This window comes from Theobroma umbraticum, unplaced genomic scaffold (assembly GCF_002168275.2).
Source record: "Theobroma umbraticum cultivar Fairchild unplaced genomic scaffold, ASM216827v3 scaffold_56.0, whole genome shotgun sequence".
NCBI classification, from domain to species: Eukaryota; Viridiplantae; Streptophyta; class Magnoliopsida; order Malvales; family Malvaceae; genus Theobroma; species Theobroma umbraticum.
Window position 1 is genome coordinate 10,614,575 of NW_018397256.1, and position 15,774 is coordinate 10,630,348.

Genomic DNA, 15,774 nt, shown 5'->3' on the forward strand with positions numbered 1-15,774 from the left:
GTGCGTAAGGCGTTGTCGCTTTAGAGGAGTGCAATAAAAATGGTTTGACGGTGAATTTTTCCCCTTTTTCTCTTTTTTTTTTTTACTTTTTCGAGGTAATTTGTGTTCGGAGTTGGCGGGATTACGATCTGGTGTGTGCCAGGTATGGAAATATTCTTATGCTCGATGACGTGGCACCGCACTTCGATGCCTCTCTCCTTGAAGTTTAATCTATTCGCTTCTCTTGTTTTTTTCATCGTTGTCTGCCGTGGATTGGGCTTCTTCGTTGGTGTTGGACCCACCAACTAAAAAACATCACTTTTGATGATTTTTTTTGGATCATAATCATCATTTCCTCATGACTGAAAATTTCAAATTAATTAAATAAATATATTATCTTCATTAAATTATGTGGGTCAATTTTCAATGTAACCACACCATGTTTAATATCCCATTAACACATAGTAAATGTTGTGGAAATTTAGCATAGGCATCTACGGCTAACACATTAACTACTTTGTTTTCATTAATTATGCTAAAGTCTTCATCAATGTCAAAAGTCTAAAATAAAGAAATGAAGCGCTAATAATAGTAATCTTTACTTACAAGACCATTGTTGTTGTGACCAATGGGTTTTTAAGTTTGCATTAAAATAATTACATCCGAAATTATTAAAATTTAAAACACATATCATTTTAATTTTTATAGTTTAAAGATAATTTGTTAATTTTTTATTTGTAAGTTATAACGAAATGATCATTTTATCTCACATGATAGATACATGTTATAAACTAATACTTAACATTGAATTTAATGATATATTGTCTGAAAGATTAATTTCGTATAACATAGAAAATGTAAACATCAACTATTACTTTTTACACTATAGAGACCATAATGATATACGTTTCAAATTTTAAAAATCACAGATATAATTTAGTCTTTTATTAAGTATTTAAATTATCTAGCTTATTATAAATTTGATACTAATTAAAATAAAAAAATTAAGGAAACCAGAAGCTACAATGAGTTAATCATACCATTTCTCCTAATTAAGATACCCCATTTCTACTAAAAAATGCCATATATATATTTTTTTGTTAAAGCAGTAGTTCTTACCAAGAAAATACCTGTAAATCAAATTTAATAAAAAAATTAATGTGGATTAATTTGGCTAGGTAATTAATTAAGCTAAGAAATTGAGGTGTAAAGGTTGAGAGTCAACTAACTTTGAAATAACTCATCAACTTACAAAATTTGGCTTGCAAACGAGAGAAATCAGGAATAATAGAAAAAGAAAAAGATAAAGAAAACCCACTTTTTTTATATTTATTATTAAACTAAAAACATTTGAATAAATTAATGTTTTGAATATTGACTAGGAAAAAAAGGTTGGAATATATAAATTTCTTTTATATGCGCTAGAACGGGCACTAGCCGCAAAAGCAGGAGATCTTCACATGTCACAGGCTTGTTGATTCCTTCTTCGGACATCATTATACATCAATTAAAGTTAAGCTTTTGTATAATTAATTGTTTTTAGCCGAAACAAATAATAATAATAATAATTGATGAAAGACTTGTTTAATTTTCAATGTAACAGTTGAGTTGCCTTTTACAATTAATCTAGACAATGGAAGATCCTGATTTTGAGCATCCATAATGCTGTAGGACCTGCCCATCTATAGTTTTTATATTATAGATATTCTTTCTTTCTCTCACTCCCATCATTTTCTTCTTTTATTATATATAAAAATCACAATAAAATAAAAAAAATTAATTAAACGTGACATAACTATTTCAACTGCTATTCAATCTAAATTATCTATTGAAATCTTTTATCAATAATTTTGTATAAAATTTAAAATATATAAGTTTCACATATTGAACTGTCATTGTAATTGTATTTTCATAATTCTTAAAACTAGTTGTTAGATTTTTCGTCTTCACAACCTTCCTAATAAAAAACTTCTCTAACTAAATTTAAGTGACATTTTCGAGTTTAATTAATTTTATGACTAGTATTTGTTTTGCAAAGGTGGTTAAGCCTAAGGGAAGGTGGAATAAGTCGTCATATACCTTGCCATGCAATTCATGTGGGCCGGTGATTGAACACAATGAATAATGGCAACTTCATTGAAATGAACCACATGATTTGTTCATATTTGCCCAACTATCTATAATTGCCTCCCCCATTTTAAACACCATTAACGCCTTAATTGGATGCATAACAAAAAACTATTGTGAAACGCAGCAATCATGATTTTATTAATCATTACAATTGTTTTTTTTTTTTACTCTAAGCGAATTATTATTATATACTGTTGTTTGCTGTCAAGAACTTTGACTGAGATTGCTTCATCATTTTCTGTAGCTCCATTAAAGAAGCCGTTAAAGCAATAGTTTAGTTTGGAGGAGTGACTCCAAGTAGCTTGTAAGATCATGGCCCCGGACCCCAAGAAGATAATGAAAATGAGATGGCCCCTTCCAAAACATTTTGAGTTACGACTTAGGAGTATGGCCCTTTCCTTTTGAAGTAATGTTAATTAATCTATATTCTGTGCTCTTTGATCCTTCCAAGTATTGAATTCTAAGGGACATACGTCTTTATGCCCTGATCAGAATTCCTTGCAGTCTCTTAATAGAGGGTTGACACCTACTTTCCGAATTGAATTCCAAGAGGGAAGTAAAAACCAAAAAGAGGTATTTCACATGGGAGAGAGAGCTTTAGCCTTAAAGAAAAGAAATATTACTAAACAAACTAGTGTTTCCAATAAGAGCAAAAAAGAAAATGAGCAAAGACTTGGGCTTATCCTAGTAAAGTAAAGCATTGGAATCAAATCCATGATTAATATTTATCTGCGGAAGTATAGTGTTAAGATAGTGGCATTTCGGCTTTTGAGTGAAAGGAGTGAGTTAGTGTTTTTGATCACTTTCCCTTGTCCCCTTTATCTTTAATCATAGTTTGCTGAAGCTGTGAAACCCAATAATTCCTGAACATTTTTTTTGGTTCAAACTAACTTCGACCAAATTCATTACTTACGAGTAGAAAGATTTTATGGTCAATTTGATTCTTCTAGACCAATGTCGATATAAAAATCCTGCAGAGATATATATAAATTATACAGTATGAACATGGAAACCAAAGGCAGAGCCGAGCAACCAATGCAAGGGACTCCCAGGAAACCCCCCAAACCATGTGAAGTGGTGCAGCTTTTGTCGGGCCAACCACCTTCAACTCCGACCAAATTGTGGGGTTTTCGGTTCCATTTTTTTTTTTTAATTTCCGTGTTTAATCAAAATCCCCATATGAGTGGCTATGGATTCTCCGGTTGGCCACTGCACTTTCTCTTCTGGCCTCTCGCTGTTCGGACTACGGACCCCCTCTTCTTTTTTTATTTTTAATTTAACCACTGGCTTCTTTCTCTGCTTTGTTGGAACTCCTATTTTGCAAAATCGTCAAACTCGTGGACGACACTTTCCCAGAAACAGCAATGCTACAATATATTTTTCTGCTCAGCGAACTGGGGAAGTGGGATTCCTTTGGCCACCATCTGTTCTTAAAACAGATATGGCCCCTCTCAGGGTTATGATTGCACTTACAACAGCTAGCTGTTGGTTATGAGGTCAATATATCATCTGTAATTTCGCTTTCTTGCTATGCTAGCTCCTCCAGCGTCCAGGACCTGTCAAGTTAAGTTTGCATGCAGGACCTAGCAAGTTAAGGTGCAGAAGCTTAATTGCTTGGCGTGAAACAATCAATTTGGACAGACTTAAACAAGAGGCCATCACTTTGCTTATGGAAAAGTACACATACATGCATTATTAGTCAAACCAAAGTGGCAGATAGTGTAGCACTCGTAAATGAGTGAGGTCCCCAATGGCCACCTTTGTTGGGTGCCGAAATTGCAGACAATTGCATGCATCTCATGAAATTATCTATGATGAACATTTTCCTTCTTTGCTACCTGGAAAAAAAATATTCAAGGGTCGATGACTATGAACTCTGAGTCACCTTTAATTTTCAGGTCTAAACAGTGCGCTTGCGTCACGTCAAGAACAAAATCTGATCAATAGAGACTTACTTTGTAGTTCTAATATCTCATGGAACTGATCCGTTAATTAATTAATTACCTCTTCCATTTTGACCTCTCACAATGCGACAAGTGTGTTGTAGGTTAAAGCATAATTGGTTTTCTCAAGTGATTTATGAGACAGCCAAAGAATCAAATCAGCAACAGAATTTGACCCCGGAACTTTTTTAACATAAAAAGAGTAGCAGAACAAGGTGACATATGGGAATGGGAATGGGCAATTCAAGCTCAAATGAAATTGCAACACTAGCAGACCGAGTAAAGGAGACAAGACATAACTAACGCTTAGTCATACAACTTTTTTTCCTGGCAATATATATCACATTAAACATGCGATACGCAAAATTGTTATTTCGGACAAAAGATCTTTTGCTTTCTCGGCACCCAAATAAGTGAAAAGGTCGAGGCACACAAGTGAAAGAGTTGTCTGCCATTTCCAAGCCATCACTACATGGGAATCATCGATGACGAAGTACAAGATTTCTCATGACATTCATGGTTGATCATTAGGCATATGAAATTAGGTAGTAAAATTATGAAATCGGGATTCCCGGCCCATATGGGGCGGGGTTTCACATATAAGGCAACGGATGCAACCCAACAGAATGATTTGGTTTAATAATAGAATGATGTCCACGGTATCTAGGCGTGCACATGGACAAGAAAGATGCCGATTGCTGATGATCAAGATTTAGTAATTAATGGTGAGAAATTAACTAAAAGGGGGAGACAAGCGAGGAATAATCTCGTTTAGGGTTGTCTTTTTTAAATGACGTGCCTTTAGTTTAAGCTAATCATGGGATTAATATTCCCCCCGGCACTAATTAAACAAGCTTTGAATGGAATTTGTATGCATGGAGATGTTAGTAAATCTAAAGACAATGACATGACATGGACATATATCTATTCGATGGATCCTCACCACCGTTAAACACGAGTCGTGCCATGGTCCCTACACTGCTAATATCAGCATCCAAAGAGTAAAAACTGTCCTATAGAAATGGTGGGGACTGGGGGATACACACACAGCTTTATGGGTTTTTGTATTCTTGCCTGCTTAATTAATATTTGACAGTACAGTAATGTTTGGGTTTACTATAATTTTTACCATATCCAGCCTGGCTGGATTATTGGTGCTAGCTAGTTCACGCAACCCTCGAAAGAAAGAGATGATGTTGATAATGGAGCCACTAAAGGTCTCCATCCAGGTGATTCAACTATATCTCTAAAGAGGGGTCTCAAAGTTCCTTGTATTATCCACTTAGAAAAGAGTAGCCACAATACTTTTTTTCCCCTTCGTGGGACCCTTTTTGAAGCAAAGCATTTTAATGCACTATGTAAAAAGTGGGGTTCTATCAATCAACTTCTTCCCCGACCCTTCCCTACAACAACTTGATGATGATAAAGATACAATAAGGAATGGAAGTGAACAATTTTCACTTTCCTCCATTTAATTAGCTTCTTTGAAATCAACAACTGTATAATGCTAAAGTCTGAAACATCATTTAGGATGAGCAGTAGAATCATTTGTACAATCGTGCTTCCCACCTATATACAACTAAACTTAACTTTTTCCATGACAGACGTGTTTAACGAAATTCTTGATTTTCTGTTTTTAGTCATTCCTTGTTTGCCCGATGAACTTCCATTTATGTAAATAAGTTAAGCACTCCTGCAGCACTGCAATCCAAAGTTATACTACAGTTAGGAAACTGTTCATTGTGCATCAAAATAAAAAAAAAGTGCACATACAAGTTAAATTAAATGCATACAATTGAAACTGTGTGTGAGACTTAATTTAATTGCTTTATGTTTTAATTTTTGTTGATTATATATGCATATCTAAAATTAAAATCCAAATCGTGTTTTGATGAGAGATTAAAGGAATTAAGAAAGTAGCTATCTTGTTATATTTACTCTCAAATAACTATTGTATGAAAAGTAGTACTTCTTCATTTTAAAGAATAGTTATAAGCCTTATCCACCAGTTTTGGTGCTCAAATTGTTTAAGAGCAAACAAACCTAAACACTCACCGACCAGAAACTAGCTGAGATAACCCTTCCCTCCAATGAGCAGGCAAATTCACACAGACCAACAAAATCCATGCAATAGATATAGCTGGCAACCCTGTTCTGTAAACCAAGCCCACCCTACATAAAAATGAAGGAAAAACACTCCAATTGCGGCAAAGCTCAAGCTCTCGGGTTAGGATTGCAGCCAATGCCATGGCAATCTTACAGTAGTGTATAATAATATCGTATAAAGTTTTAAACCAATTTAGCCAACAATATCTAATGCATTAATGCGATGTAATTAAATTGCTCTGGCTGCATGTATATACGGTAAACATGTGAGTATAAACTCATACATTGGAAACCCTAAAGTGGGAGCAAGAACCCGAGATTCACGGCCTAAAACGAAACCTTGTAGCAGGAAACTTTGTCTTCCAAGTGTTATAATGAATATATCTATTTTGAGGCCGTAAATATGATTGCTTTTGTCTCCTCTACACGCCACAGCGCCCCTCCCCTCCATATGCCTTTTCCCTTTTTAAAATTTTTTTTTGCCAATTCCGCATTCAAAGTTTAAATGCAACGCTGCTTTAATTATATTGCGATGCAAAGACAGAGATATAAAAGATAAAAAAGGGGTAAAGAGTAGAGTCGTCGTCGGCTGTGTTTTTTATTAATTTGTCACACCGACACATGATGTAAATAATGATAAGTACTAAATGGTATTGCAGGGCAGGTGCAGCTCATCACTGCCCTTCTCTCCTTAATATCTTTTCTGCAGGTAATCTATTCTTACGTACATGTTATAATTGCAGTTCACGTGGGGGGTGTATAAGCTTATGTATATATAGAGTTATTACATTTGTTTTATTAATGTAAGGTCATAGCAAGCTTTTCTTCTCTGACTGCCGAACGCTATTGAATTATTGTATGGTTTGGAATCCGACACGAGCAGTACATTAACTAAGTATTTATTTATTTTGCCATTATTTTATCTCCTATAAATTCATTAGATCGATATGCATGGGGACAGTGGTGGAAAAATCTATCTGTTTCCTGTTTTTCTTCTTTTTTTATTTAATTTTTCAGACGAATGCTATTTACCAGCCATATAAATGAAATGTCTTATTACAGTATTTATATATATATATATTATATTTTTTGAATTAAAAGTGTTCATGAATATAGATGGATATACATTTGATGTAATAGGTGTTGGAAAATAAAATATTTTATAAGGTTCAAACATATCACATTGTCAAGATATTTAAAAGGTGAAGGTTTTATGTATGAAAACCCTGCATGAGCTTGTTGTAAGCAAGGAAAACGAAGTAGGTTCTCGCGCAAACAAAGTTGGACCAAATCTTGAAAAAAGTTCAGATTTCGCCCCTGCACCTGAATATACACGCATATACATATGAGTTGAGTCCAAGTGAACTTTTGTATAACTGCTACAGTCTTTTTGCATCGAGTTTTATATTGAAGGAAAAGTCTATTGAATCTTGGAGGATAATCGCTACAGTCCTTTTGCATCGAGTTTCATACTCCGAAAGGGTAAAAATTATATTTAAAAACAGTGATCTCACGCCTCAGACTTCTTCTTATTCCTCGTTTTCCATAATCACCTCTTACAATAGGTAGAGTCCTATACACTCTAAATTAACAATAGCATCTTGTCACTCATTAAAATTAACTACTACATCTTTATAAATAAAAATATTTAAAAAGAATGTAAGTGATTCATTGTTAATAAATACTTTAAATTAACTTCTATTATAATTCATGTCATATATTAAATATGTATCTATCTTTGTTTTTTCTCAATAATTATGTTTTATTTATATAATTAAAAATAAAATATACACATTTTCTTACTAGAGATATAAATCAACTTTAAAAAATTCTCTGTCCAAATCGTATCCTTTTTTACCATTCCTTTTCAACCTTGCAAACTTAGCTTGTAATACGATAAAGATTGAAGAGACAAAACATTTACCGGTTGTTTCAAGTTTTAACTTTAAGGAAAAGATCAAAAAAAGTAATCAAATTGGATAGAATCCCAACTCATTTTTACGTACTTACTTTAATTAAAAGCAACAAAATCAGTGTACGCTAATTAGCCAATCGAATTCCTTAGCTATTCAGTAGAATCGACATTGATTTTTCTTGTCTCTTTTTTTCTATTAAATTTCAAAGGCCAAAAGCAAAAAAGAATGAATAAATAATTACAAATAATTTCTTGAATAATAAAAGTGTATTTAATTACAGCTATGGAGTTGGTAAATGCCAATGGGCATGATGCAGCCAGTTTGAACTTTTGCAAAGCTTTTAATTATTGAATCTTATCCTATTGAAAATAGGGGAGCATCGATATCAGCCAAACTTTCGGGTGAAATAACAAATTGACAAACATCGAAAATGATACATATTTTTCCATCATGCCTCCTCCTAATGGCCGTTTCTGTCGTTTCATTGTTTTCATCATTCAAAGGTCAATCTTCTGCCTTCTTAATTTCTTCCTTTATTATTATTATTGTTATTATTTTAGAGAACATTATCCTATTGAAAAATTATACTTTAGCAATAAAGGGGAAACGAAAAGAATAGGTTACTGAAATCAAAATATTCATGGAGACATCCCCATTATAGTTATATACTTTACTTATGCTAATTAATGCATTGGCATGATCGTATTAAAAAGTTAAATCATGAAGTGTTAGACAAACTCTTATAAATGATGCGCAGTTTAATCATGCTCCGCCTTAATTTAACTTAATCATATTCTTAATTTAGTTAGTGACCCTAATTACTATAAAACTTAAAGAGGAAGGCAACTGAATTTGGACATGATTCAACTCCTAGCACTAGTATCAACACAAATGGTTGACATTAAGAAAATTGTATGTAAATTATTGTTAGTAATGATTGAAGGGGAATGACCATGTGTTTTATTCAAAAAAAAAATTCCAAAAGCTTTGAACAAACAGTTTCATAAACCTAATTGTTCAACATGATTTTTTTTCTCAATCAAGGTAAAATTTTATTTAAGTATTCTGAAAAAAATTGATCAAGAAAAGGTCAAGAAAACGTAACATCCGATACGAAATTTTATCACCTAATAAGAGATAGATAAAGGCTCATAAGCCAAATACAGAGATATAAACACCCACCCAAATGTTTGACTTGAAAATTATTGTGAAATTAATAACCAATTTTACTCAAAGATGAAGTTAAATGTCATTGCACATTTTAAATAATTAAGTATAGCAATATCTATCTTTTAAGGAAAAATACGAGTATATAAAAATAAATATAAAAAGTGAAATAGCTTTGATATTTGTGACAAATATAAGACTTCCATGCCTTGTCGTTTTTCATCATCTCCCTGGAAAATAGAGAAGAAGAGGAAAAGTCGGCATCAATTGGCAAGGAAACCTAGACATTGGTGAGAGCTGGCTGACCCCGACAGGAAGGAAGTGAAGTGGGCCAGGTCACGGTGGAGATGGGCCTCAATTGAATTAAGAACATCGTCCTACTTTGTCAATCAAATTGGTCTGGGAGTGGGCCGGAAGGACGACCCAACCAGTAGATGGTGTACCCACCTGACGTGGGGGCATCTACACCTCATCATCATGTTTATGGTCCTACGCCCGTCAAAACGTATGGTGCTTCGAGGACGGACCCTTGATTGCTAAAGCTCCCCACCCCCAAGCCCAGGGCCCACAGCCACGGCCCCCCGCCCACCCCCTCTACTACCCATTTCCTTCCATGTGCGCTTGCTCTTTCAATCCTGATTTTGACTCGACACTAAACAATCCTCATCTTCACTCCTAACATTGTTTCCATCAACCCTCCTCCTCCTCTGTTCTTTTCATGTTTGGCTTTTAGTTTTGTTATTAGTCTCTGTTCCATTAATTACATTCATTTATATACATGAAAGATATTTCTTTTATATATTATATGAGTAGAGTATTTGAGTATTTATCTTAATAATTGATGCATCATTTTTTATTTAAAAATAAAATCCAATTTTTTTATAAAAGAAATCACATTGTTAAGTTATTTGAAAAAAAAGGAGAAAATCTATAAACAACTGAATTTCCAGGATAATTTAATTTGACCTATTTAGATTTTAAAATGATAAATTTGAAGATTTTAGGATATCTATTTTTATTAAAAAAAATAAAATGAATAGTGATTCTCATCTCTAAGTTTGATGCAGTCATTCCTCCATATCTGGCCATTGTTTTTTTCTTCCAACGGAATTTTTTTTTTTTACAGATCAAAGTCGTGTACGGAATATGTGCTTTAAATGGTTTTTGGATGTTTTATGAGAAGATGCTACAAACCGCCAAGGATATGTCCGAAAAAAAAGGGGGGTCCAAAGGAACTAGCTAGGTCTTGGTGACTTTATAAGGGATGAGCAGTGAACACTTTGATCATTTGTCCCTGTGTTTTTTCTTGGACGGCAGTAACCCACCTTGCCCTCTGGCAGGAGAGGTTCCACCAAAATGCTGCAAAAATGAACAGCACAGTATCAGGAGATTAAAAGAAAAATATGAAGCCTTATTTCAAGGCAGCGGACAGTTATGTATGTGTGTACATTAAATGAAATTTTAACCTAGACAATGTTTCCTTTTCTTGTCTATATTTTTTTGGTTTTCGGGTTTCCAACCATCCTAGTACAAAAACAAGTAAAATCCAAGTTATTCGTGGAGGGGAAAAATGTTTCCCGAAGGGTATGGGACATGGTTCGAAGAAGGCCATAGGTTTTGTCCTAGACAGGAAAACCGACTCTTTAATCCCAGCCATAACTTAAATAAGGGTAACAACAATGTAGCATGTGATATGGAGAAGTATGGATGAAATTATTGCAACTCGGTCGTGTCTGGAGATAACAAAAAAGATTGTGTTGATTATGATGAGTCGAGAAATTTGTTTGGGCATAGGTTTTTCTGGTCCGAAAGCGGCAGTTCAAGGCAGCCAAGGACAGGAGCTGGTGTCCACGTTGGTTTTCTGACACTGCGCAAGTCCTTGTTCGCGAAGGAAGATTGCCTTTTATTATTTCAACCCATGAAATGATGAATTGATGATATGATCACTTCACGAGGTTCCAAGATGGGAACATGGGCTTTTTTCCTTATCTGAAGTGCATTCGATAAGTCAATGTTAGCCTCTTAGGACCAAACACCACTATGGGAATTGAATACCACCAAGGCCCAATTTTAATGGGCCTTGCAGCCTTAACAATTTAGAGCGCGAAAAGCCCGTCTTATTGTTCAGCAACCAAAAAACAAAAATAAAATCATGTTATAACCAACAGCAAGAAAATTTTTATCTGTGTTTTTTCTAATAAAAATGTGAAAAAATAGAATAAAATTCTAATATAAATATTTTTGTGGAAGTATAATATCTAAACAAGCATTCAATTATTAAGAAACATTCAAATAAATTTTATTTTTATTATATTTAATTAAATTTTTATATTTTTATTTTAATTTAAATAAATTTTTATATTAATAGTAATTAGCCAAAACATAAAATTTAGATATATAATAAAATTTTTATATTTTTATTTTATGAATAATTACATGATATGTTGATATCGTATAATTATATGATTTTTTTTATTTTTTTTATCAATGTCATATAAGTATAAAATAATAATTAAAATTTTAAGTAATAATATTTAATTAATAATTAATAATAAAAATTATTAAATTTAAAATAAAATATAAAAAATTAATTTAATATGATAAAAAATAAAAAATATTTAAATATTTTTAAATACTTTAAGATAATTTTTAAGTTTGTCATAATTAAAATAATAAATGTTTATTTCATAACATGCTTATTTTTTTCTCATTGGTTCATTATCATTCATCCGACAATAGCGGTCAAAGATTCCAAAAAAAAAAAAGGGTAAAACAATCCCAAAACACCTACCGGTCCTCTCCTTTCTTTCTCAACCAATTTTCCACCGTTGACGCCTAATCAGAAATGCTCGAACAAACTCTCATGACCCTTCATCAACATCAACGATCATGATGGCGACGGACAGTTAATCCACCATACTCCCGCCCTCACGTTATCATTTCGTTTTGTCATGAACATAATTGAAGCGGCGCACCTTGGAAGCAGGCGACCACTCTTTTCGCGTTGTGCTCTACTCTTCGTTTGCCCTTTCCACGTTACGAACTGAAAGACCTCGGAAAACTGCCCCATAAAGAGCATTAGGTAAGCTATTTCGCCTTTTCTTTCCTTTTTCAGAAAGATAATTCCGGATGCCGATTCGGTCGCAAGTTATAATTTTTGGTTTTTTCTCTTTTTATTTGGTTTTAAGATGGGAACTGGAGATGAAGTAGTGGAAATCGAGAGCTTGGAGAGAAGTTTGTTGTCGGAGTCTATTACCGGAGAAGAAGGTACGGAGGCAGAGGATGAGTCGGTTCTTTGCACGGCGTCGTTTCAGGAGATGGAAGAGAATTTCGTCAAATATCAGACGGCTCAATGGGTTTTGTTTTCCTTGCTTTTGATACTAGCTTGGGGTATTGGCTTGTTCATGCTCCTATACATCCCCGTTCGAAGATACATTCTCCGTAAAGATATTCGATCCCGAAAGCTCTATCTCACTCCAAACTCCATCGTTTACAAAGTAAAATTCACCATTTCTCTTTCTTATTTTTAATTTTTAAAGCATGCATCTGATTCGAACACTGGTTAGGGTGCTATTTTGAGATATATTCACAATAAATGCATTAACTACAAAGGTAAATACATTCAATAGAATAGGCAGTCGCTGACATTTAGCTTTGCTAATTCAGGTAACCAGGCCAGTTCCATTTCCTTGTTTTGGGGTTTTAAAGAAGGAGAAACATGTTCTACTGCCTTCAGTTGCAGATGTTGTAATTGAACAAGGTGAAAAGAATTTATGTTCTTTACTTGTTTAGATAAAGATTTTTATTTTGAATGTTTTAATATATATAATTTTTTGGTATTGTCCTTTAGGATATCTGCAGTCCCTTTTTGGAGTATACTCTCTTCGAATTGAGAATGTTGGTGTAAGAAGGCCACCGAGTGATGATGTGCAAATTCAAGGCATTGCAAATCCAAGTGCTTTTAGGAAGGTATTTCTTATTATCTAATCATTTTTGGGTTGCTGATTTCTAAGAAGAGAATGTTAACTAGGCCTTTCCATGCTCATTTTAAGGCTGTTTTGACACGCCTTTCAAATATGAGGACCGAAGTTTTCTCTCGACAGGTGTCTGCAATTGAAGATACTCCAAATTTTAGGATTCATTCACCAGCTTCTTGGGTATGCCAGTCAATCTAATAGTTTCTGTAATTAGTTGGGTTATGTATGATAGGGCTTTAAAGGCTGTTAGCTATAAACCTAGAGACTCCATCAAGACACTGTTTGTTGTCAATCTGTCAGCCTCTGTTTTAATTAATGTTCAATAAGGAATAGGTTTAATGTTCTTTTTCTTTCTTTTTGATTGCAGCTTTCTCCACCAAGGTCTAAGCTTGATGCTATCCCTCATTCAGGGGATCTTGCATTATTACAAAAACTAGAGGAGGTTGGGAGCTCTGTGAAGGTAAAGCAAGCATTATATGTTTTTCGGTCTTTGACAGTATTTATGCATCTGCTCTTGGACTTTGATTTGATTTTTGCTGCAGAGAGTTCAATCTTTGATCGAGGAACAGCATAGTCAAACATCAGAAACAGCTGATTGAGGTCAGTATACCAAAATGCAGAATGAAATGCCAACTTCTTGCTTCTGCTTTCTTGTACCTCATATTGTTGAATTGTGATTTACATGTACATTGTGGCAAAATTAGCTACTCTCTTATGGTAGTCTTGAATCCTAGCTTTCTCCTGCCTTCCTCTACTTTGCTTATTAACCTTGAAAATTTTGATGAAAGGAGTTCTTGTCACTGATCTTGTACATTTAAAAGAAGGGGAATTTAACTTGAAGAAATATTATTTTCATTTAGTGATTCATATGAAACTGCGTGCAATATTCTTTCTTTCTTTTGGCGGTGTCTGTGATGTTCTCGTTTTTGGGCATTTTTTATGCACATGTTCACTCACATATACACACGGACACCAACAGTTGCGATGTTGTTATGTTTATTGGTTGGCAGCCTTGTCTCTGATGCTTAATGAATGATCATTCAGGCGGTAATGAGAAAGGGCATGAGCTAACCAATTTTGAAAATAATCAACTGTTTTTGCCTTTGTTGGCCTGTAGTAGCAGTTGCTTTATGTTGACTCCCCATGCCCAACCCCAAATTCTTTTCAGCTGGGCTTGAACATTAGAGCCATCACCCATATTCAAGCGCTATAAGTTACTTTGACCTGTGAATGGGATGCAGGCACACCCCTTAGTTGGTATATGCATTACTCGGGAGCAAAACAAACATCTTCAAGAAATGTTAATTGATTAAATCCTACAACAGATTAAACAAAATTGAGTTGCTTTTGGTGCACTGTGGGGATTGCAGCCTTTAAGTTTTCTTTTAGCAGTTGAGGAGGTTGTGAAATCTGAATGGTTGTGGATGTGATGATCATTCTTGCATATAATCTTCTACCTCCATTTCATTTTCTTCTTCTTCTTCTCTCATCTGCTATTGAAGCAAAGCATTTGCAAGCCAAAGCTCAGTTGGTTTACTAATTCATAGATAATATATATGTATCAACAATTATTCGTACAATCAAGCTTTCTTGAAATTCCAGATAAGCTTATCTGCTTACTTTAGCTCTAAGGAAGCCAGTGCCACATTACACAATTCTTTGAAAATTTGAGCCTGGCCACTCTATCGAAGTTTAATTTATGGCGTTCACAGTGAGTTGAACATTGAGATTGTATTCAGTATCCTCTGATTATCTATCATATCTGTTCTGCTTGGCGCAATATGTCCTGAATTTGATGTTGGTCAAAACTGCAGTGCAGGCAAACTAAGCATCATTCAAGGCTTGTTCCTGCAGCAGTCAGGAGTCAAGAAGGCATTTGAATCTTTTTTCTCACAAGATGCCGTCTGAAACTACTACTTATCCTACAAATATTTCTGGATCAAGTTTTGAGTGAGATATATTTACACTTCTTTTTGATCTTTCCTGAGGCTACAACCCTCATACTGCTATATTGTTGTCCATCATTCAATTTGTAATTTCTCATGCCCAATTAGGAAACGAAAAATAAATCTTCTACATGTATGTGCGCCGGTTTTACAACTGTCTACTTCATTCCTTTGTAAATTCATTTGCTTTCACTCTAATTCATGGAGTTTGTATTATACTGTTATATTAATCATCATGTTTATTGTTTAGTAATCTTTTTTTACATTATATACTGAATGGTGTTTCACAACTTCATTAGATTATCTGTCACCTATATCATACATACAATCCTGCCCTATGCCCGTTACTTCAACTCAGTTTTGCGTTATATTACTTTAATAAATAACATCAATATGCCAATTCCAGATTTAAGTCCTGTGCATCAAATGATAGAAATTTCTAATAAATTGTTTTTGTTTGGTAAAAATCACATGAATGATAGTAAATACAATACCTAAAAAGTAATATTTTTCACTTTGTTGGATAGAAAATGGTGGTCATATTGAATTGATATGCTATTATAGTCTGAGAAATGGGGTCAGCTCCACATGAAAAGCAGTAAGAAGTACT

General features: G+C 34.0%; 1 protein-coding gene across 4 annotated transcripts; it reads left to right on the plus strand.

The window, feature by feature from the left end:
* Window positions 1-11,960: 11,960 nt before the first annotated feature.
* LOC110410832 (uncharacterized) lies at window positions 11,961-15,417 on the plus strand. Of its 4 annotated transcripts, none has more exons than XM_021420722.2 (8): window positions 11,961-12,323; window positions 12,430-12,738; window positions 12,908-13,001; window positions 13,092-13,210; window positions 13,345-13,398; window positions 13,586-13,678; window positions 13,761-13,818; window positions 15,033-15,417. In XM_021420722.2, exons 2-7 carry the CDS (start codon window positions 12,430-12,432, stop codon window positions 13,815-13,817), a joined length of 726 nt encoding a protein of 241 aa, XP_021276397.1. In that variant the 5' UTR covers window positions 11,961-12,323; the 3' UTR covers window position 13,818; window positions 15,033-15,417. The 4 variants fall into 4 exon arrangements, with proteins under 4 accessions (XP_021276397.1, XP_021276396.1, XP_021276398.1 ...); XM_021420721.2 differs by having other exon boundaries at window positions 11,962-12,323; window positions 13,294-13,398; window positions 15,038-15,417; XM_021420720.2 differs by having other exon boundaries at window positions 11,963-12,323; window positions 13,294-13,398.
* Window positions 15,418-15,774: the final 357 nt, after the last annotated feature.